The sequence below is a fragment of the Calypte anna genome, chromosome 7 (assembly GCF_003957555.1).
Source record: "Calypte anna isolate BGI_N300 chromosome 7, bCalAnn1_v1.p, whole genome shotgun sequence".
NCBI classification, from domain to species: Eukaryota; Metazoa; Chordata; class Aves; order Apodiformes; family Trochilidae; genus Calypte; species Calypte anna.
The window spans coordinates 27320417-27344512 of NC_044253.1; the positions used below are offsets into that span (position 1 = coordinate 27320417).

The 24096-nt window shown below is 40.2% G+C and overlaps 1 protein-coding gene across 5 annotated transcripts in view; it reads left to right on the forward strand.

Annotated features, from left to right (window-relative positions):
• Positions 1-24096, forward strand: part of AGAP1 (ArfGAP with GTPase domain, ankyrin repeat and PH domain 1) — a 352299-nt gene that overhangs the window by 246519 nt on the left and 81684 nt on the right. For all 5 annotated transcript variants that reach the window (XM_030453884.1, XM_030453885.1, XM_030453886.1 and 2 more), the window contains one exon: positions 10861-11022. In XM_030453884.1, the coding sequence (XP_030309744.1) occupies positions 10861-11022 (162 nt within the window). The remainder of the gene's footprint in view (positions 1-10860; positions 11023-24096) is intronic.

Below are 24096 nucleotides of genomic sequence, written 5' to 3' on the forward strand. Positions count from 1 at the left end.
ATTGTTGCACTCTGCAACTAAGTCCTGCACTTGGTTCCAAAATGGCAATAAACTTGAGTTGATGTCAGCAACCTCATGCTCATCTTAATCTTGTTCACAGCATGAAGTGCTCAATGTCTGTAAGTAAATTGTTTATGTGACCAAATTAACTTTTTGAGTGGAACTATAAAGCTTGGCTTTTTCCCAGCGTTTACTTACGGATGCTTAAATGCGTATTTTGCATTTAGTCTTGCTTAAAATCTAAACTGAAATAGGAAAATATAACATATTCCTTATAATACAGAAATAAAAGATTATTTTTTTTCTAGCTGCTGATGTTGATTGATCTGACTTAATTGTCTAGCAGTGTTCAAAATAAATCAGTGCTTTTTCTGCCTGTAGATGGGTCTGGTTGTCACAGCTTCTCCACATCCATGAGAAAAGCAAAAAAAACCTAAGACAAGAACAAACAAACAGAAAAAAACCAACACCAAAAAACCCCCACAAACCAAAGCACTTTATTTTTATTATGGACCATAAACTTCAGTCTGATGGGACAGTGAGGACAGTGAAAAGAGTCAGTGTTCTCTTTATCAGGTCTTCCAGCTGGTGTCTGGGAAACTCTCCCATCTCCGACCTCTCAGGCACAGGTCAGTGTTGCTAATGCTCTGCTCACAGTATTTGACCACCACCCAAAGTCACTACTTGTAAAGTGAGGAGAGTGGATACCCAGCACTGCTATCACTTAGAAACAGGACACTTTTAACTTCAGGTTCTGTTTTAAAATAAATTTATATCTCCACAGCTGTCTCCTTATCTAACTTCAGTTGCAAGTTGGTTCTCTGTAGCTCACATGCTTGACATTTGACATATACAGCACTTAGAAGTCTGTAAAATACATTCTGTTCCCTTTTTCTTTATTGGTATCTGTCAGAATGGAAGGTGATTACACCCCTGTACAAAGTAAGTTCTTCATCAGGGAGGCCAAACAACAGTCTCATTCAAATAAAAATACAGTTTAAGCTTTTGAATATTTTTATTTATATGTTTGTAGTTTAAGTAGTTTGCTTTATTCTTCAGTGTTTCCAGTCTGGAATGAGCTTTGCTGTGATGTTCCTTGGCAGGTTATCAGATAGTCCGAGACAGAGGTTCAGCTGAGATTGTATTTCAGAAATAAATGTGACCTGTGGTCTTAGACTGCTTCAGTAATGGCTGAGACATCAGCTCATCAGCTGTGTTCGGCAGCAGCAGCAGGACAGATCTTCTGACACCAGCTACTGAAAGCTGAAGAGCTGCATTTGATGTGAAGGTGCCTGTATGCATTCAGGAGTCATCTGTCATGATGAATTATAATTGCAAGGTAATAAATACATGAGCCAAATTCACATGATATCGTACAGGAGCTTATGAACTTTGAAAAATAAAATCATATTTAGAGATGATAATGTAAATTCAGAGGGACAAATTTTTAAGTCAACCTACAGGGAAGTCTTAATAATGCAAGAGCAAGGTGTGACACTTTATAGGTTCTTCTAATGCAAATAACATGGCTTTAAAATTTCAGAAACCAAAGACTTTCCATATTTAAGGACCTTGTAAGACTGAAGCAGGGAAATGAGTAAACTTACCAGATCAGTATACTTTTATTTTTCTTAAATTTTTTGCCTGTTTTTAATATTTAAATTTATATAATAATGACATAAATTTAAATTTAGGTAGAGGTTAATAATGTTTTAAACACTAAGTTGAGACATTAAATAATTACAACCAATATAGTCATTCCTGGTTTCAGAGTTTCATGTTTTTATGTCTGTACTTTTGAAGTTCAAATAGATGTTTGTGTAATCATTAGATTGCTTGTTTAATGTGGGTCTGGATGCACCCTGCTTTGTTTTGTCAGGCTTTGCACAAAGCACGTGCAAGAAAAGCACAGGATGCTTGTGTTTCTTCTCCAGCTTAATGAAGTCTCTGTTCCAATTAACATGAGAGCAGTTGTCTCATCAAGCATGGCTGTTTGCAGCCTTGGTTTCTTTCTAGTCCAGATCACAGAGTGTGGGATATAGGAGTGTTGTGTATAAGTTACCTATGGAATCCAACACTTCAAAGCCTCTTCACAGCATATACAGTTCAAGGGGTGAAAGAAGCCTCTGTGTTAAACCTGATCCACAACTCCTTCACAACCTGCCGATTGTTGGGTGGCAGCTGTAGCAGAGGCCTGGCCTTCCCACAGGTGGAGGAGCATATTCTTTCAAGTCTCTGAGCCCTTCTTCATTTGTTACACTTGATCTCATCCCTTAATTCAGCCATGGTGTGTGCCACCCACAGCCCAGGTCGATGAGCAGTATCCAGTTTACAGGTCCCTCTAGGCGAGTGGCTTTTCTGATGCATGGATTTTCTGAGAGGAAAAGAAGGGCCCTGGCTTGGGTTATTGAAACCCTCAGAAGAGCTGGAAGGAACTCAAAGTGCTTGATTAAATTTAAAAATAAAAAGGTCAGTGACAGTTATGTCATCTGATACCCAGAAAAAGGCAGCAAAGACAGCTTTATGTTAAGAGCCTTGCTTTTAGCTATAGGTTTCTGCCATAGGACGATGTTTTATTTTGCCTTATATTAAGAGTATCCTTGGTGTTGATTCCATTATTTCTTTTTCATTCTGACATGGATGCTCTTGACGGACGTTACCAGGAAAGCCTTAGCCTATTAATTGCCTATTTGGTATACAGAACTTATTCAGCTTTAATTGAAAAATGTTAATTGGGAAAGTCTAGATTTTTTCCAAAACACTGGTGTTAGGGTTTGTCACTCAAGTCTTATGGACTGACAGAGTTTCTTAACCTCTTCTCAATTACCAGTGAGTGGGTTTGATGCTTAAAGTTATCCACAAGTTGCACAGAAAGTACAAGAGTAGAGACAAGAGACACAGCTCTTTCTGGCTCTGAGCATTTCTTTGAAGAGAGTCACTTCTTTCTTTCTGTCTTATTTTACCTATCTTGAAATACAAGGTAAATATTTTGGAAGGAAATTATTCAGTAAGGCATTGCATTAATTCATTATTTTCCAAATTTCTTGAGACCTAAAAGAAAAATAATGTTAAACAAGGGGTTTTTGCAAATAGAAGACAATTGTTAGGTCAGGGTGGAGCTCTGACCCTCTCTGTAATTAAGGTGAATTTATGCTTATCATTTTGACCAGGGATATAGATTACCTTTTGTCATGTAGTCTTGTATGTATTTGATCATGATGGAGTAGTAGTGCTCCCAGTGTTTATTTTTCTGCGAATCACAAAAACAGTTGGTAGCTATTTTTGAGGTGTATCTGGTTATCTTCCTTCCTTCAAAAGTGGGATTGAGCAAGGAGGTGCTGCCCTGAAACCATCCCAGAGCTGTGTAATGTGTCTTCACAAGGACCATCATCATCCTTCTCCCTGAGTGGCTAAGAACTGGTCACCTGGAATCCCCATAACCACCTGCCCTTTGTAGTATCCCTCACCTCTCCATTTCGTACACAGTGAAAGGGCAGAAGAAGCAATTTCTGAAGCATCATGGACTCAGTTTGTAGCAATTCAGAGTGACAACCGTGTAAGAATCACATCTTCTCTCCAGATCTGAAAACTTAGTGCCAAAAGAATTAGAGACATCCTGTATACATCCAGACTGTTCAGTGGGAGTCATGAAGTTTGGTTTTGGATGTAGTGGCATCCTACAAAATCTCAGACTTAAATCTCTTCCTAATTTGTTGTCCTTATGTATTCAAACAAATTGTCATGCTTAATCCTTCCACGGGGCACACTCAGCATGCAGTAAAATGGAGGCAAATGCGAAGATGCATCGGTGTAATGGAGAATAAGATAAATCAGCAGATGGTGTTAACTCAGAGAGTAGTTTGTAGTATCTCTGCCCCTGACCTAAACCAGGTTTAGGCATGTTGTGCAGAGGAGAGATTAGCATCTGTCCATGTTCTGAGTACTCTGTCCAAATTCTCAAGCTTGTAGGTCCTCTGAAATACAGTTTTATATATTTATATTTATATACAGTCTTTATATACAGTCTGTCACTGGCAACCCAGGAGAGTCACTTAGGGATAGACATTTACTCTGCTTGTGTCAGATGGTAAATTCTCCTATGACACAAGGAGCTCACTTCATAAAGTGGTTTTGAAAGGGAAGTTGCAGCAGAACATGGTTGCTTCTTTTCTTGCTAGCAGTACTTCAATTTCTAGGGAGCAGTATGGTGTTTTGCCAGCACTGTAATATGTTGCACCTTAGAAGGCAAATGTCGTGAACAAAGTATTTTTGTGGGGGGGTTGTTGGGCTTTTTTAGCACTGTGTTGCATTTTTGCTTTCATGCTTCGTTTACAATGGCCAGAAACTGCACGTTAGTAGGAAACGACCTGGAGGTAACTTTGTCTTTCCTTTTGAAAAGGGAGATCATAACAAGGGTCTTAACTATCCCCAAAATCATTGAAGTCAGTCCTTTCGATAGCTGTGCCAGGAGACCGACTTTCTCTTCCATGCCTGTGGATGATGTCCCTTGCTTGTCACAAAGTGGCTTATTAGGCTGCGGAGTGGAAACGATCCCGTCACGCCACTCATGCCTTCAGGTCTGCCTTACTTGAGACATGCTACCATGTATCAAAAGCCAGACCCTCTGAAAGCAAGGGGATCTTTTTTTGTCAAGAAGGAAGCTTTGGTTTTCTTATTTAATTGAAATTGCTGTTAGAGGGAAGGAGGCAGTAACTTGGGCATTCAGTGAGGCTTTCTGTACATGACAGGATAGCTTTGTGATTTACAGGCTCTAGGCACAAGGCTGGAAAAATGGTAGATGCCGTGGAAAGAGAATACTCCTGAGGCTCTTTCATCTCCGTCCCCCAGTTCTGCTCAGAGCTTCCTTTTAATTTCGTTCAGTGCAGCAGGTTAATTTAAGCCCTCAATAGCTTGTGTCCAAGCTGGATTCAGCTAAACGATGACCAGATGTGCCCAGTTCCTAGCAAAGGTATGAGCTCTGTGTACTTGAAAAATATTTGTCTTTTTGTTTTCTGTAGGCTGTAATCCTATGCCACCCCTTCTTCCTCACTCAGGATTGATTATTATCATCTGCAGACTTCTGCCAAGCTGCGGTTTTGACAGGATTTTAATGCTGGTCCTGTTCCTCTCTGCCTGACTCCAGCCTTCTGCAGTCATTGTGCAATTGCAGCATCCCTTTAACTTCGGTTTGAGGCAGAGAAGGAATATAAAGAACTTGATAGAACATTTATGGTAATAGCTGTAAAGGGAAGCTGTAGAGCATTGGATTTCACAGCCAGAAAAATCTCAGCTTGGGGAAATGGGTCTGAAATACAACTACAGATGGTTTTAGTCTATTGCTTCCCCTGTTTAAATAAAAGGATTGCTTTTTTCGCCTCTATTTAAAACACATGTGTAGAAGATGAAAGTGTCCAGCTATTTTTTTATTATTCAGTCTACCAGCTACCGACATCTTTGCCTTATTTCATTTCAACACTAATGGCATAGTAAGAGTTCTGAAACACCCTCTTTGGATTCAGCCTTCCTTGGGTCTTAGCAAAGATTCCTGCTGCAGTCAGAGCTGTTGCTGTTGTTTTCGTCATCAGCGCTTTCTTTTCCCCTTCAACCTGGTGCTATTAATTGTGTTGCTGCTTCTGCTCTTTAATTGATCCCATTCACCAGTCCTGCTTTTGTAACGTCTGGCTTCTTGTCACTTCAACAATCAAAAACCCAAATTAATCAATCTCCAGCCACTTGAGAATAAGACCGCATTGGGGAGCTGGGCTTGACAAAAAGGTCTAATTTCACTTTGAAAGCCTGTTGGAAAATTTTAACAAGAAGATGCAAGAAAAATGTAAACCAGATCAAGCTCAACTTTGGTCTGTGGAGAATAGCATCACCTGTTGAGTTTGTTTCAAGTTTTTGTAAATAGGTGATTTGACAAAAATACGAAATAAATCAAAAGACAGAGATAGAAGAGGTCAGAACATCCTTGTTTCCGCTGCAGATGGTTACAGAGGAGAGCGGGTTGTATATGTATGAGAGAGAAAAGGAACCGTGGGATAAAGATGAAGCTCCACTCTCAGACTTTTGTATTTCAATTTTTGTGCTATTATTTCGGCTATTCCCATACCTTGCATGTTGCCTCTTTTCCTCGTGTTTTTTGCACCCCCACCTCTTTTACCCTGGTTTGGGGCACTCGAATTGTCCATCTTTTTGTCCCTCATTGTTCTCACTTCCTTGGGTCCTATGCTGGTGTCTGCTGCATCTCTACTGCAGGCAGTGAAGGAGAAATGGCTTCAGTCCAAATCTCAGATGCCTTCTGAGCAGATCCCTGGGAGTTTGGGGTGCAAGTCAGTTGCACTGTGCGAGGGGCACCAAGGAAGCACAGGCTGGGTTTGAACTGGATTTCTTACCCTTTTCAAATCCAGGAGGACTCTTGTGATGCCTTTGAGGGCGTAAATGGAGGTGTCTTTGAGATCTGTTTGTGGAGCACATGCAGCTTAACAAATACTAAAGCTATAAAGAGATAAGATGTGGAATTTGTGCGGCGTGCTGCCTTTTACAAATGTCTTATCATACTGAGAGAGGATTTCAAATGTAAGTGTTTCAAATGGCAAATAAAGGACAGTGCAACAGCACAGCCCTCAAGACTTGTGAGAAGGACTGGTTGGTTTCTTTTTTTCATTTTATGTTCCATCTCATAATTCTAGGCTACAGTTGTAGACAACATACTTCTTGCCTTCTGCCTCTTCTTTCTCCTGCCAGAATTTGTTGTAATCAAAAGGAGTTTCTCTTATGACCTTAACTACAAAATGTATCCAGGACAGAGGCCAGACTGGGACTCAGTCAATGGTATAAAAGCTGCAATGGCTTTTTTTTTTCAATTCTGTAATTTCTAGCAAACAAGAGGCAGACTTGAATAAGCAGAATCTTTGCCTTAACCCTTGTGTCATGCAGCTATAGAGAAAAAGATCTTAGCACAAATAACAGAGGGGTCGGGTTTTTTAATCTTGTATATCTTGATAGCTTAAGGGGTTTGGTTGCCAAGTGCCACTTGCTGCTCCAGGCATAGAGTGAGCTACTGTATATTGTAAAATGGCCTCAAGTAACTTGCATAGACTTAAACCCATCCTCAATAAATTCTGAATGTATCATTTTACTTCATTTCTGGATTGACCACCTGTGCTTTCTCATACCAGTTTGTGTAGAATCTCTCCTATCTCCTGGTGTAAACCTGGGATTAGTTCACAATGCTGCAAAGCCAGAAACTCACCTTTCAATGAGAAAGATGTTTTCTTGTTGGTACAGAAAGTCACCAAACATGCATGTGAAGCTCATGCCATCCCCCTTATCTCCTTGACATGCTAATGTCTTGAGCTTATAGAGGTAAACGTGTCAGCTCTCACTTTCAGCTCAGGGGACTTAAAATTGCTCTGGGGAGAGAGGGAAGGGAGAAAAGCTGATGTTTACTGAGTTAGGGCCTGGGCATCTCTAGCTCCCTTCCATAGGCTGCAGGCAGCAGGGTGTAGGCTGTGGCATAGGTACAGTGAGCTCCTCTGTGGAGAAGTCACTTTTCAGCAGTGTGTTGCTACATGTGACTTAGAAATGTGATCCAGCAGTTCCAGAATCGAGGATGTGCCGGTCAGGACAACCCCAGCTACATGGCAAGGGGAGAATTTTGTCCTTAATGTTGTATAATATAGATATACACCCTGCAAATGATGACCATCATCAAGGAAAGCTGCCTGTACAGTCCATCAAAACTGCAAAGCTAATGATGGGCTGGGCAGATAATCATGGGAGAGTTAATTGTAAGGTTCGATATGGCATCTTGTCAGCAGAGATAAGTTGTCACGTTTTCCACTTGAGCTGAAACTAAATGATTGTAAAATAAGTTATGAGTGTCCTTGGGCCTGTCTGCCAGAGTGATGGCTAAGAATACATTCCTGGCCCATCAGTCTCAAGCAGCCCGCTTGATATTTATGCGAGCTGAATGTTATTTTATTCCCCCTCTAGTCATGCTTGTCATCTTCCCGAGTGAAAAGTGAAACTGCTTCTTTGACTCATACTTCAAGTATTGAAGCTCAGAGAAGCTGCAGATTGTTATTATTATTACTAGTATTATATATTTTTTCGGGTGTGCATTGAACATTGATGCCCGATTGGGAAGAACTAATGGCTGACATTGAACATGCAGGATGGCTGGAAAACAGCCCATCCCAACCCAGTCAAACGCGTCTTATGAGTTCCAGTGCCTCTGTCAAAGCTGGTTTAGATGTGGAGTAATGAGGCGCTTGCTTTTTTAATTTGGCGTGCCTTTTTCCCTGCCTTTTTTTTTTTCTTTTTTTTATATATATTATTTAATAGTGCCGGCAGTGGTCGTCTGTTCTCAGGCGTGGTAATTGATACAAAATAAAATGCATTATTTGTATTCAGTCAGGAGTATGAAATTGCATTCACCGGGCTGAAGCCTGAACTCATTTACAGTTTTCCGAAGCCAGGCTTTCAGGAGCCCTCTTTTCAATTTGAAGAATACCTTGTCAGGCAAGAGAAGTAGTGGGAAATGGGAAAGCACAGCGTGTAAGCCTAGTGTCTTCTGATTGCTCATATTTTAAACCGGGAGAATGTTAAATAACTTCCATCTTCAAAGGGTGGTCTCTGAAACCTGGAATACAGGGCATTAATACACCAACAATATCAACTTGGCACCCGTTTACAAGCAACTCACGTTTCTTTGCTGGTTGAGGGGGAGGGAAAGCTTTGGGCTCTTGACTTCAGAGCTGCTTGACCCAAGGACAGGAGGCTATTACCTGGAAAGGGCTGCAATTGTGCGGGCTTACCATAGGAGGTTAATTCTTCAGCTCTCTGACGTGTGTGGCCAAACTGCATGTTCCTCATTTTTCAGCCCTCATGAGCAGGTTTTGTTGGTGCGATTTATAACCTAGGCATTAGACTGAGCCACGGTGAGCCTGAAGATCTACCTTAACAATTTCTAACAAGGATCCTACTGAAAAATCCATTCTGAGGTGTTGCCTCAGGGTGTGGTTTCTTCGTTGTTTTAGGGCTCAGGGCGTTGTGGTTAATGATGGAGTTCCAGGCAGTGCCAGACACTTGCCTTTTACAACTGCCTTGGCAACCAAAGCACTTCAACACGTGCCTCAGCATCACTGATATGTGGGAAAGAGCTTTTTGAGAGGAGAGGGTGGCAGAGCTGGTTTTTCCTGGACTTTTTTTCTCCCCTTGAGTAAAATGGGGAGAAATTTTTTTTAAAGTGAAAGCTGTGAGTGGGGCCTGCCTGTGTGCCACACACCTCATATTTTCTGAAGGGAAAGAAGTTAAGCATTTTCAGAAATTGTTAGGTATCAGCATTGATGAATTTTCTGAATTTTCACAAGCATATGAATATCAACAAGATGCATTTTTGCTGCTCTGTGGCCAGCACAGCCAGGCCTCTTCCTTCATGGCTATTATCATGCCATTACAGGAGGGGGTTTTGTGTGGTTTTTTCCTTCTTTTTAAGTACCCAGTGTTGGAAACCTTTTTAAATCTCAAAGTGGACATAAATATTTAGGACTAGCAGTAGGCGACTTGCATCCAGGTAATTACTAAGTAAACTTTACGTGTTTCTTTGTCAAATAGGCAGTTGCTTGGGATTTAACTACTCAAAAAATCAGAAGCTACTTCTTCCATAGTCTTGCCTTAATGCTTTTCTAAAGTATTTATTCATCTTAAGTGCAACAGGGTACCTAACCAAGGCTGTTGAAAACAGCTTCACTTTTCACTATAACAAGCACTTGAAATAAAATGTAGGATGTTACATTAAATTTTTCATTAAAACCAAAGCCAGCCCAACAAAATAGAAATGTACTAATGGTAACCAAAAGATCAACTGAAATTAAACTAAAATCATCTTACTAACCTTGGAGAAAAGTAGTGAATTAAGGTTCCTTGATTATTTGCTATGTCAAAAGACTCAAATGAAGAGTGAAACTTCATGTACATCCTCATTACCTAAACTTCTCTTAAATTCCACTGTTAGATGTTTTTTCACTGAAAAAGAGAAGCACTGCTCAAAAAGAAGGCATTTGTCTGTCCTCAGCCATGACATGGACCAGGGAATAGACTGTAGTTCTTCTCTTATGAGAGAGGGGTGTTAATTTTGGTTTGGTTGAGTGAACTAATTGCTGGGAGAGGGTAGAAAATTACTCTGTCACTAGTTCTTAACATTGTTGCATGTTGTCCCACCACAGCCAATACAGTGGCAAAACTGCCCACACTAAACATCGGACTTTTTTTTTACTATTTTTTTTTAATTGGGAGCAGGTAGTAAGTGACCCTTTATCACACAATATTAATTGTACAAGGCACACAATAGTTACCTTATTTCCCCACCTTTATTGCCATCACCACCTTTTATCTCTGTCTTTCTCAATATTAATGAGAGCAGAGATTGTTCAGAGGATGTTGGGGTATCTCTATCCTATTATGTATTAAGGTATCCTAGCGTGACATTAGTTAATTTGAGGATCAGTAAGATCTTTGTAAGAACCAGCAACTAAAAGTAATAAAGTGATTTCCCATTGTTTTTTGTGCGTTCCAGCTGGCCTGCTTCTGAAATTGGTGCAGAGTCCTGTTGATTTAATCAGACTTGAATCAGAACTAAAGACAAGTTGCTTTTCTGCACTTTTTTGAAAAAAAAAAAAAAAAAAAAAGAAAAGTGGATATTGTTAAGAAGCTCTCTTGTAGCCTTTGGAAGTCAATGAGCTTGAGAAGTCAGCTGCTAATAGACAGCAAGGGGTTCTATCTTGGGCTGTAGCAATCATTCATTTAAATTATGCAGTATTTTTAATTTTTCTTCTTCCCACCCCCATCCTGCAGATACTGGATTAGGAGATTCTGTGTGTTCAAGTCCAAGTATATCCAGTACAACAAGCCCCAAGCTTGATCCACCTCCTTCACCTCATGCCAACAGAAAGAAACACCGCAGGAAGAAAAGCACGAGCAATTTCAAAGCTGATGGGATCTCAGGCACAGCTGAAGGTAAGCTCACTGTGTGATGGAAGTCTAAATTTTGAAAATACTGTTCCAAAGAGCATTGTTAAGTACAACTCAGCTACACCATTGGCTTTGTATACAGAAGGTAAAGAGAATTGTACTAAAGGAGAGAATTTAAAGACTGTTCTTTTAATGATGAAGACAAATGGTCTGAGGCCTCACACAGTGGTGAACTTGACTGTCTGATATATAGTTTGGAACTGGTTTTTTTTTTATAAATAATGAAGTCTCCCAACTTAATATGGGGAATCGTTATCCATAAGGGTAATATAAAAGTACAGGCATACTTGCTAAAAGGTTTAAAAAAAAAAAAGTTGCCCATACATTATTGTAGAACTTAGGTATTTTTTCAGTATTATTAAATCTTGTGTTATCTCTTACACATTTCCTGAGATCTAGAATCACAAATGCTTCTGATGCCTGTTATTGTTTGAATATTCAGCTTCTCATGCAAAGATTAAGTTGATGATAAAAAGGAAAAGGGGAGAGTTTAAATGTTTGGGTTCTTTTTTAAGAATCAGAAAGCAAAAGCCAAAAAGAACTTATTTTTTCCCTTAGTTTAGCTTCTGATTTCCAACATGAACACTGCTATAGCTGTTCAATGCCTTTCTGAAGGGGTAACAATGTGTACAGTAGCCAGATATGATATAAAACATACTTGTATCTTTAGAAAAGAAGAAAAGAAACATGCTAGGATTCAACCAAAAGAGCTCCAGAAAAAAAGATGAACAAGTTGGCAAGCTCAGAAACTGGGGAGTCAACATACAAGGAGAGATGAAAAACAGAGACAATGGAAAAACATGATTGGAAAAGGGGAGTGTTGAGTAAGAAAAGGATGTGGTTGTGAGCATTGGAGAGTAAAAAACAGCTAATTCAGTATCAAAGAGCATTGGAACAAGTTCTGAAAAAAAGAATGACAATTGCAGACAGCTGAAGAGACATTAAAAATAGATGTGATAATAGTATACAACTGAGAAGGGGCATGGTAACTACTATTTAGGCATCCTTATTTTCCATTTATTTAATTTCTCAATTGCACTTCTGTCACATACAGAATTTATTTCCCCAGCTATCTATACAAATCCTTTTTTTTTTAAAGCTTTTAGCTTTTTTTCATAATAGCTCCTGTTGCGTTCTCTTTCCAGTCATTTAACTATCTTTACTGTTAGTTTCCCCCTAGTTTATGGCCTGAAGCCAAATTTTATTTTAACCTTTCATTTTTAATTTGTCATCTTTTTTTTCCTAACAATCCCTTTTACACCACTTGTTTTCATACCTCAATGGCAAGTTATAGAGGGGATTTTTTCAGAGCGCTCACCATCCAATAGTCCAAGACTAATTTGTTGAAGTCAATATGAATCAAGACCAGCTGGATATCAAGCCTTTGAAAATCTCTTTCTGAGTAGTTAATAAGTGTATGTTTTCTTTCTCCTGGGGAGATTATTTTCACAAGTCACTGGAGCCAGTGCGTGTGTGGTCCTGGTCTGCAGACATGGACTTCTGACCTGCAGAAAGAGATGGGGGATTTGCGGTTGTGGTGCCTCTCATCCCAAAAATGTGTCCCAAGTTCTGGCTGGAGCACGGAGTACAACCTCCCACATCCATCTCTGTTTCCCTTTGCTCTTCTCCTTGTCTGCACTGTCAGTTTCTATAGCTTTGCAAAACTCTCCCCTTCCTTGTAAATTGGATAAATCTGCTTCCAGAAGGATGAGAACTGGCTGGCAGGCAGAAATACACAGGGAGCATTGAAAGCAGCAGTGAGCGCTGACACCTGCTGTCTCCATCTCTGTACCTTACATGAACCTATCACCTGCCTCTTCTTACATGCCTTCTGCCATGGGCACTCATTTCTGGCCTGGGGCTCACAGTTGTCTGGCTTGGATGGACCACAGTGCTCATGAAATTATTTTTATAACATTTCTTGTAAAGCACAACCCAGTGAAAAATACCAATTGGTCACTAGAAGAATTGCAGCTTTCTGCACAGAGGAATTCTGGGCATCCTTAGCAGACAACTGATCTTGCTGGCCCTTCATTCCTTGGCAGGACTGGGAGGAGATGGCTGACAGATAGGACAATCAGCCTCATCTGTCAGCAGAAGCCAAAGGAGTAAGTAATGAAGCATGGTAGAGTTCCTGTCCTTTAGAAGAAGGGCATCTCAGAAAAAGTCATAGTGATTGCAGATTCCCAGTAAGTACTTTCTAGCAAGACCAGGAAAGGCTGGGGGTTGCTTTTTCCAAATCCTGACACATGGCCCCTTGGCATCCTTTGTCTGTATTTTCTGGTAGTTGTGTTGGTGCAAACCAGAAGTTACATTTGGTGCTTTGTAGATGACCAGACAGGTAGTGTTCATCCCTCTGAGCTTGCTGTGATACTGACCAATAGGAATAACTCCAGTCCTGGGACAACCCTGTCACAAGCCAGCAGAGTGTGTGTCTGAGATGCTTTGGACTCGCAGAGGTTTTTCTCCAAGTAGTTGAATGTATGTAGCATTTTTACATCAGACTTGCAATTCAAAGCAGTTTTCAGTTCAGTAGTTCAGCCTTTCCTCAGGAAAAGGCTTATTTGCTTGTTCTCCAGCACTTGCTACAAATCTGTCTAATAATCTTAAAGATTTCCTTTTTGATTTTTTTCTCCCTCCACATTTACTGTAAGTATAGATTTAAACCTACAAAGACCTCCATTTTGAAGATCACAAATCCTAATTAAGCAGTAAAAGAAAGAGAAATGCATGTTCTGAGAGGTGCATGCTTTGCCTTGGCCACTTTTATGAAGTGTTTGATATACAGCACGGGACTTACTGAAAAAGGGCTACAGAAGGCTGTGATGATAATCATGGGAGAACCATAACTTTTCCTGCCTTTTGGAAATCCTGAGCTCTCTGAAAAGGATGATCCTCCTGCAGTAGCTAATCACAGACAGTTACAATGGATCAGAGTGAAGTTATTTGGTAATTCTGGATTTTGTGGTGCCTTCACGTTTCAAGTGTCCGATTTCAAACAGATATTCTGGGTTCCTTCATGAGGTGTTCAGTGAGGTTTAAATCTGGTCTGCAGCAAACTCCAGCATTTTTACTGCACTTTGTGGTCTTTTTTTCTCCTTGAACATGCCTGCTTTGATCATTGACCTCTGCCCAAGCGTTCAGATATCACGATGATGGACACTAGTGAGCCCAGGGTGATTCACTAATTCCAAGGACTGATGCTCATCTCTTTTATGCCCTGCTGATTTTTCTTTCTCCACACTATCTGCATGTTGCACAGTTCTGTCTGGGATTGATTCTTTCTCTACTTAATTGATCTATCTACTGGTTTTCTGAGACAGTGGTCACAGCAACAGAAATACTAAAGTGACTGTGCTGCAGCTGGAGGAAAATGAAATTTTTATTCCTGTTTTGGAAAATTTCATTCTTGTGTCATTTTTCCAGAGCAAGGAAACCCAGAGAGAAGGTTTCGAGTTCACGGCACAGAACTTGTCACTGAAAAAAATTTTCAGTTTTTGAGGGTAACAGCAGGAATGCTTACATTAGGCAAGGTGCCAGCAACCAGCAGTGTTTTTCCCACCATGCTGTCTAAACTTGCTCAGAGCAGGATTACACAGTGCCATGTTTCAAAGAGGAATCACTTCTCAGAGCCCTGTCTCTTTTGGTACCCTTGTGCTGCTGCAGTTAATGGAACACCTAGTGATAATAGGAAGTTTTCAGCTTGAAAACAAGTAGAATTAAAAAGCTTTCTTGGAGGTACTCTTCACAGAAAGGCCCTTCCCAGTGTTTGTTTTTCTTACTCTTGTTAAACAGCTTTAAAACTTCATGGCTGTGCCAGTATGAACCTTCCTGACCTCAATCCATCTCTGAGATGTTAGGGGCTATAGAAAGCCCAAGTTTTTCAGTGTCAAGTCCAGATCATCCTCACCCTGTTAAGTCTTGCATTGACTTAAGAGCTCTGTCCAACAGGACCAATGTTGGTAGCTGCTGTTGGGCTACTCCAGCCATGTCCAGGTGGATGGTAGAGTCTGCTCTTCTGGTCAGGGGGATGCAAGGCAGCTGGAAGCAGAGAGCTGTCATTTGGCTTCTCTCTCCCAGCACAGACAAAACAAGCACAGCTCTGTTTTCCCACTCATGCAGAGGTGGCCTGAGAAACAGGAGCTGGTGATAGAGCAATAAATCTGCTTTGTGACTCTGTAGACTTTGCAAATTCTGTGTTTTCTCTGCCAGTCCATGTTCCATGTTCTTCATCACTGGTTTCTAAAGAACTTCTGAAGGACAATGAAGGACCTTTCATGTTGTTTCTTTTTAGAACTGTTTTCTTTACACAAAGTTATTTCTTCTCTGTCTGCTGTGCAATTAATAGCTTTCCCCTGTGTTGCTCTGCTCCATGCAGTCTAGCCTCAAACTCTAGATGTGTGTTTTCTGTAGCTAAGGATGAGTCCCATTTTACTAAGAGATTGCGTTTTCTATTTTCCTGGGATGAACAAAAAAGTGTATAAAAAAACTTGTGTTCTTCACAAACATGTTTTGTAACACTGAAGTTCTTCTGTTCCAAATCTCAGGGAGAATTGATGATGAGCTATAGTTTAGTTTGAAATGAAAATATGTTAATTTGTTTTCTGTGGATGGAAAGCCAAGGTTTAGTCAGACTTCTCATTTGTGGTTCTAGCAATAAGCAAAGATTTTGCTGCTTTGATCTGGTTTCTGAGCTGCAAGGGCACTTGAGTCTGAGAGGATGGGATGAGATGCAAAAAACGAAGGGAGGTGCTGGTTTATTCCCCAGGCTTCTTGGCACCTTTCAGCCATCCCAAAACCAAAATGATAATACAGAAATACAGTTCTTATGATTATCCTCTGGAATCTGTGTAACACCTGAAAAACTGGTATTTTGTGTAAATTGGAAGCAATACAGATGTTAACTGAGTGTGCAGTGCATAATGCTTGGCAAAAACTGTGCATTTTACCTGCAATTTCTAACCCTGAGCTTTCCTTAGTCTGCTCCCTCAAGTGTTGTCCCTGTGAAGAAACCTGGAAGAAACCTTCTGACACTGCCAGATGACAGCATGTTCCAGTACCTTTTCCAGCACAAAAAGTCACACCATTGTCACTCTCTTTTTTCTGCAATAAAGATGTGAAATGTAACACCCTGACCTGCAGCTGCAGCAAGGGCAAAATTGTTCACCTATTAAATAGTTTCTACCCTTTGGAATCAAATCTATTAAATGTGAAGGTCCTTGTATGGATTATGTTGCTTCAACTAATGCACAAAACTGAACTGCCACCAAAAGTTCTTAAAAGTAAAAGCCCTTTCCTGTCTGTTACAGCATCATTAAATATAGAGTTGTGGTTATACAGGCAGATAGATACTGCCCATACAGGACCTTCACAAGAGATAGTCCAGGTAGTCAGTCCTGTCATGCTAGTTATTTTCTTTTGCCTAGTCCCTATAAATCAACTATCGATAATTACAACCTGCTGTGGAGTAGGAGTAGATACAGAAGCATTCTTGGGTGTTTTGTATTTCAGTAAGAATGCAGATATTTGGGACTGTGAGTTGGACAAACATGTGAAAAAGAAAACAAGCCATAGTGCTGTGTGGCATTAGGGAATGGTTGCCATCATTTCACTCCAGATATTCCTGTGGCCCATGTTTGGACTTACCAGAGCTGATTTAACTCGTTTGAAAGCTGCTCATCCATTTAGCCTCTTGCCAACTGCAAAGCCCATCATCCCAGCACCCTACCTGTGGACACAGGCTGCACTGAGGATAAATCAGTTAATTATAACTGCAAAAAAAATTGGGCATGGAAATAATTCAGGAACAACTGGTTTTCCATACTGATGGGTCTCCAGACTTTATGCTACTGCTTTGCAAGTAGCACCCACTGACTCATGCTATTGTGTTCAGCCACCACTTGTATTGTGGCAGGAACAGCATCCCAGTTACAAAAACTACAAGACATATCTTAGTGACCGTTTTTCCCTCTCTCTCTCTCTCTCTATATATATATATATATAAATTAAAAAAGAAAATACAGACCTGTAACATTCAGAAGTGTGTGTTTCCATCCTGTCATGCAGTATTTCTATGCATCTTGTGTTGGACACCGTAATCATATGTGGTTTTGTTTCTATTTCTGGTCTCTTGTGTGCCTGAAGTTTTACAAAGTGAGTGTTCCATAGTTTTAAAGAAAGGTCTGCAGTGTTTAAGGTGAGATTGATACAGAAGTGGCATTTTGACTGCAATGTTGAAGAAAAGAAATGTTTATTTGGAAATGGAAGGGTTTGCATTATAAGCAGATAGCTAGGAAGCTGATCATTGGTTTGGGCTTTTTAATAGTTTTGTAATTCACTTAGGGTTACTGCTGAATTCTGTTCATGTTCAATTTGTTGTCACAGTCACTTCTGACACAATGTCACAGTGTGGTTTCTGTAGCCCTCCTGTGCAGTAATCATTTCAGAAATTTCAACAAATAGCACGTTGCTGACTTGCATACTGCACACACAAAAAAATCTAGTTCTGCTTTGCTAATCATCGATCTAGAGTTTAACAAGCTTGGTTTTAGTAAGATTTTATGACTGTGGTTTGATAAGTGTATGTATGCATCCTTGTTTTGTGCATCATCACTGAAGAGTTGTAAGCCTGTCCTGATCCAGCTATTCTCTGCTCCAGCTTCTCTGTAGGTAAAAGTTTCTTAAAAACCAATCTTAATTGGCAGTAGAAACAAAGAATGAGCAAAATACCTAGCTGCATTTTTTTGTCTGCACAAAAACTTTCAAAAAAATAATCAACTGTATGTGACCATGTTGCCTGTAATGCCAAATGCTTCTTTTGATGTAAGCATACTGCAGGTGTCTTGGAGGTTATCACCTATTCAGTGTCAAAACACTCTGGTTGTAATTCTACTGATCATCAGTAACTTCATTCCCTGCTTCTCAGGAGATACAGTACTGGCCGATTGCTGTACACCTAAGAAGCAGGAGGGCAGAAATTAATAAAATCTCGACCGAATCTTCAGAGATTTGCTTTCAACCAAGGCACAAAGGTCACTTGTTGGGAAACCTTCAGCCACAGTCGTCACAGCCTCTGTGACATGAAAGGTTTCCTGCTGAAAGACATTTATGTTGATGCTGAGGAGAGAAAGACAAGGGAGGTGAAGCTCATCTATTGTTTTAACCCACTTCATTGCAGGCTAAACAACTTGAAAGATTCCTTCTTCCCTTTAAAACCGCTGTTAGCTGAGGGCTGGAAGAGGCTGCAGATTCCGCCTACCTGGTTGAAAGGAAAAGTGTCGTGGTGTGGTGGTCAGCAGGAAGGGGGATTCTGGAAAGGATGAGTCCCAGGCCAAATTGGTTGTTGTACACACTGGCACATCTGGATGTATAAAGATAACTTTTTTTTTTTTTCCTAAAATTCTCTGACAATTGGTCTCACAGTACGTTGTGTGCTGCATTGTGACTGCAGAAGGGTATGCTGTGTGTCCTCAGTACAAGTGCTGCACTGTGATCTGACCTCATTTTCTGGAAAAGGAAGAAGTTTGAAGCAGCTCTATAACTGAATAAAAACAAGTGACACATTAGTGTTTTATTGGCTTTAGGTCATTAGTGTCCTTAGAACTATGCTGTCAGCCTGAGACAGCAACCTTGATTATGAAAAAAAGTTCCTGATCACAAGGTGATGTTTACAAGACAGCATAAAGTCCTTGTTAGGTAATTCTGCTGGAGAAGCTAGTTCTGGTTTGTTACTTAAGCAACAGTGTCTAATTTTAAAAATTCTAGCCATTTTTTTTCAAAGTGTAAAACCATGTAATCTCATTATGAATCTCTATACCTAAAATAAAAAGAGATTATTAGGTATTATAAAGCTATAGCAAACAAAAAGACTAAACTAAGGTCATTGTGTTAAGTATAACTTAGTTCTCCTGTTCACCACATAACTGAATTATTGAGTCAGGATATCACAGTTTAAATGAATGGGCTCTTTTGGTTTAGGAGGGAGTCTTGGTGTCTGAAGGATGCCCTGTCCTCAGCTTTCTGTGTGATTGGACTCATCAGCTTATTGTGACTGAGCTACAGAGGTGCATTGAGAAGAAGCTGCCTTTGAAGAGGGAGCCTTCAGAAGACCTTAAGCAGCTGAAACAGAACCACTAGGTTAGACAAATGTGAAGAAAAAATCCAGGAAGGTCTCTTAAAATAAAGATTACAAGGTCTCTCAGGAAGTCCACAAACCACAGGCTGTTCTGGAAGGTATAGCAGGGTTTATGTTGCTCTTTCTGTTGCTGTTCTACTTTTTGTAGGCATTTACCACCAGCTGCTGCTGAAAACAGCCCCAGCCTGTGGGGGCTGTGTGTATGCTCTGCTTCTCTACTGCCTGTATTAAATTGATGTTTGAGGGGAAGGTTGGTGGGATGGCAGTTGATTACAGGCTTTTTTTTATTCGTAACATGTAACATGAGATTAATGACAGTGGTTTGATTGGAGAGGTTTGCCAGGTGTAGCTCAAACCTGGAATTCAAGGGGCAATGTCTCAATAGGTCTGATCTACCCTAGGGTTATAAACCATGCTCTTGGTATTACTATAAAAAATACAGACAGCAGAATCTGGAAATAAGTTAGCTGTGGTTTTCATTGCAGAACCCTACATTTTAAGCCCTGAAGAATAAATATATGCTGCTGCTCAATGCATTCTTAGGGCTAAGAACCAATTTGAGTGGAACTGTTAAGGTGACTTGCTAGTTGAACAGCACAGAGATAGACTCTTCACGTTTTGGGAGTTTTTTGCATCTTTCTTAGACTTTAGGATGTAATAACAATCTATAGATCAAGAAATATTTTCACGCTCTCCACTGCAGTTCTTTGTTAAAATGTTTATGACATTTTTTGTAAAGCAGGTACAAATTAAAACAGAGGAATGTGGCCTTGCATATGAATAATTTTACTAAATGGGTTGTTGAATATGCATATATTTCTCCCAGGAATTTTTCTTTAAGTGGGTGAAGTGCAAAATGCCTGATGAATTTAAACTTGTTCTCCTTGAAGAAATGATTCTTCTCTCATTTTCCCTTTGTGATTTTGGTTCTTCCAAACTTACCTGTTAATGCTGAGATTGATGCATTGGTGGGTTTAAGCATTGTTTCCCATTTCTGTGTGATAATGGATTTTAATGTGGTAATCTTCAAAGGGTCAAAGGGTAGGTCAGGGTGAACTGGGCTTGATGTTTCAGCCTTTCCTGGACCAGACCACAAGTCAGAGAATCAGCAACCTGTGTGTTGACCAGTGCTGTGAACCTTGAGTTCCTGCTTGGTGATAGAGCCCATGAGAGTCTGTGTTAATGCAGCATGACGTGCTGTGAAGTGTGGAGCTGGACATCATCCTCACCTTGCCCTGAGGAGAAATCTCCAAGGGTTTTTATACTGAAATGCCAGGTGGAGAGAACTGTGGTACGGGGTTTAATCTTCCAGAGATGTAAGTGCTATGTTCGTAGGCAGATGTTCTTACCTAGGTTGACATTTCCTTGCCCTTAAGCTCTTGTCTGATCATAGCAGCCTTCTCAATGTAAAAAATGCCACTGGAGCAACTCCAGTTTTGATGCTCTGTGGTATTGATGTCAGGCATTTACAAGACAACCCTATAGCAGTGCTGTAGAGCTCTTTATTTCCAGCTCCTGACTAGCCAGTCATTTGAAACCTCTGTTGTTATGTCAAGTTTTAATCAAATAGTTGCCTTAAATTAGCTGTCAATTGCAGTGAACAAATACTGGGTATCTTTCCATCTTTTTTTTTTTGTTTTGTTTTCTACTGCATATACACATTCTAGGCATGAGATTTCAGTGGTGAGCTTGCTGCATGCTTGTTTTACTCTCTGGCCTTTCATCTCCTGTTTTCATCCTGCTTCACCTTTCTCTTTACAGAGTTAAGCTACTTGTTACAAATATTATGCATTTTATGTAATGTGCAGCTCTATGAAAGGAGCAGGTAAAAAGAAAACTTCAACAGGCCTCATAATTGAAATTTTCCACCACTTCCCCCCCCTCAAAAAAAAAAGAGTTAATAAAGGTTTCTTTTGTGAGCACGAGATGGAGAAAATTGGCCATTTGTCTGTGAGGTAATAGGCTTTGGAATAATATGAAAATCTATCAAGTGATTAAATTCAATGACATTAAATCACAATTCATGAAAGGAGAATACCGCACAGTTTAATTCTATTTAATTTTTGAGGGGAAAAAAAAAAAAGCCCCCAAAAAATGTTTGAGTTTCTCTTAAGCTGATTTCTCTGTGCTCTTTCTTAAAAGTGCCTTTCTAGTTGCCACACAGTGATGTGATCATTATCTGTCACCTCATCGCCTTGCTGCCTCAACACACGGTAAAATACAAAAAAATAAAAAAGAGGGAGAGAGGGGAAAAAAAAAAAAAAAAAGGAGACCAGAGGAGCTTGTGAAGTATGACTTCCTATCCCAAGACTCATTGCCTGCGATTCGTACCGCTTGACAGTAATGATCTTATTACAGTACTCTGGACCTTGAAGAGATTTCATGAGGAGAGGGAAAGGACGTGGCTCCGTGTAATCAAGTAGCGCTGAATATTCCACGCGTTTTTGATCACACACTGATTGGGCACAGTTTTAGCCCATCTTCTAGTCAATTATGCATGGCCCCTCGTGCTCCTGTGCTAGTCAGAAACATTGATAGCTGTTGTCTGGGGGGGCTGGCAGTCAGCCTGGGGTTTGAAGTGCAGTCATTCCAAGAGAAGTGCTTTTTAGTTGGAATTGATTACCTTTCTTTAGGTTTTTGCTTAATGGCAAGACTGTATTGGAGAGGGCTTCAGGTGAAAAATGGACATATTAGCCATTTAGAGTAGCTGAACTCCTAGTCAATTTTTAGCTTTCCCCTGTTTCCATCTAATTTATATTTAATGATGTAACGTTTGATAATATTTAAGATATTTCATTTTCAGCCGCTGCTGAGCACACACGTTGAGCACACGTTAAGTTACAGCATATCAATTTCTAGGTTTTCTAAATTAATCCAGTTTAACCTTCAGGCTGTGAGAACATCTTTTTTGGCACCTGTTCCAGGGAGCATTCGGTTTAGCTGCAAGTGGTAGGAAGATGACATTACCAAGCAGAGCGAGTGCTGTTTTCATCTCCTAATGAGTTTAAATCTGCATGCTTTAAAAGCAGCAAAGGGTCAGTAGCTGGGTCCTTAGTTTAGATTCTCTTGTCTCAGAGGCTGAGAAGGCTTCTGTTAATTTCTTGCCTGTAAAAATATCACATCTTCCTTAATTCGTAGTCCTTCTAAAATGAGAAGATCATTAAAGGTTTGCATATCAAACCTGAAGCACTGCATAAGAAAATATCTAATCACAAGCAGCACTGATTGTTCGGTGCTACCACTCTTGTTTCTTAAATTACTATATCCTACATCATCTAATTTTTGGACACACGTAGTTGGGAGAGATGAGACGAGGACTTTATAATAGGCTGAAGTATAAAGTCATATTACCTGTATGTCAAATGAAGAGCTTATGTTTCCCCTGCTTGGAATATGCTGTGACTGGCAGTGAAAAGATGCAGTGAAAATACTCCAGTAGTGAGTCTGTGATTCTGCTCTACCTGCCAACTGCTGGCTGAAATAATAAAGCAGCCCTGCAAAAAGCCTTGGGAGGCTCCCAGCCTTTTCTGAAGGTGTTTTTGCCACTGAATGTCTCCCTATGGGACTGCTTCCTTCTGAGGTCCAACAGAATGTACAGAGTTGCTTAAACAGGGGAAATCTGAAATAAAGCTTAGCTGCTCCTTAAACTTGTAAGCAAAACCCTTCTTCTTTTGTACCTTACCCGACTTCTACTGCTTCCCTCTAAATTGGATTTGAAGGATGCCCTAAAACTCATTCTGGCCAGTCCAAACACTTAAAAAATTACTTTAATAATTTTTTATTTATTCTATTCTTTAAGAACAGTTCTCGCTTCTTGTTTAGATGTCGAATGAGAATGAAGAGGGAAAAAAAAAAAGTTTTTGTGGGTTTTTGCTCTTTGAAACAGAGCTGTTGGGCTTTCTTCCAATGGTTTTGGGTTCAGATATTCTCTGAAATTCCGTGTCCTAGTTAGGAGTGATTTATGTGTTTTATTTTGTTGTAATGTTTTACTACTTCTAGGCAGCCTGCAAAAGCAATGAGAATCTTTTTTTTTTTTTTTTTTTTCCTTCTTTGGAAGTGAACCTTCTCAAATCTGTATATTTGCTGACCTGTGTGTGTTTGGTCCCTGTACTGGCAGCCAGGATTGCTGTGTGCTCCTCAGCCTTCTGCTGCTCACTCTGAGAGATGAGTCCCTCAGTCTGGGGGTCTTTGGTGCTTCTTGCCTGGGGACATTTTGACCCAACCTCGAGGAATCCTGTGGTCAGCTCTTAATATTCTATATTTTTTGTTCATCAAGGGGGTAAAGTTCTTCGGAAGGTAAAGTTTTAAGGAGGAGAAATTCTGTATCTTTGGCTTTGTTGCCTTTCTTAGAGTGGGAGACTCAGGTGTTTGAGCCTGCTGCCAGCTCTGCTTGTGGGAGAAGCTGCTTTTCCTTTATTTTTAAAGGGTTTTGAAGCGTTATTTATCTGCAGGCTGGGAAGAGACAATGACAGAACAGATTCCTTAGTAGCAGAAGATGCCTTGCTAGCATCTCATAACATATGTAGCAGCATGGTGTATGCAGTGACATGAACTCCTGTGAAGCTCAGGCTTACCCTGGCAACTTTCCTGTTTGAATGGGATGCTGATATGTAGGAAATAGATCTGAATGTGTTTTAAGAAATACATTTGAGAGAATATGGTTCTCACCTGGTAGGCTCTGGTGTCCAGTCCTCTGTGAAGAGTATTTTTTGGTAGTTGTCATCTTCTACTACCAGACACAAACATCATCTTCCTTGGGGTTTTCAAGCTGATGTGGCATTGACTTGACTTTGCCTTCCTTTGCACCTCTTTCCCCCATACTTTGAATACGTCTGTGTAAAGCTCTGCAGTTTGTGGTGATGGATTACAAAGCCAGCCTGGAGTATTTCTGACTGCCTCATTTGACAAGGAATTGGCAGCTCCCT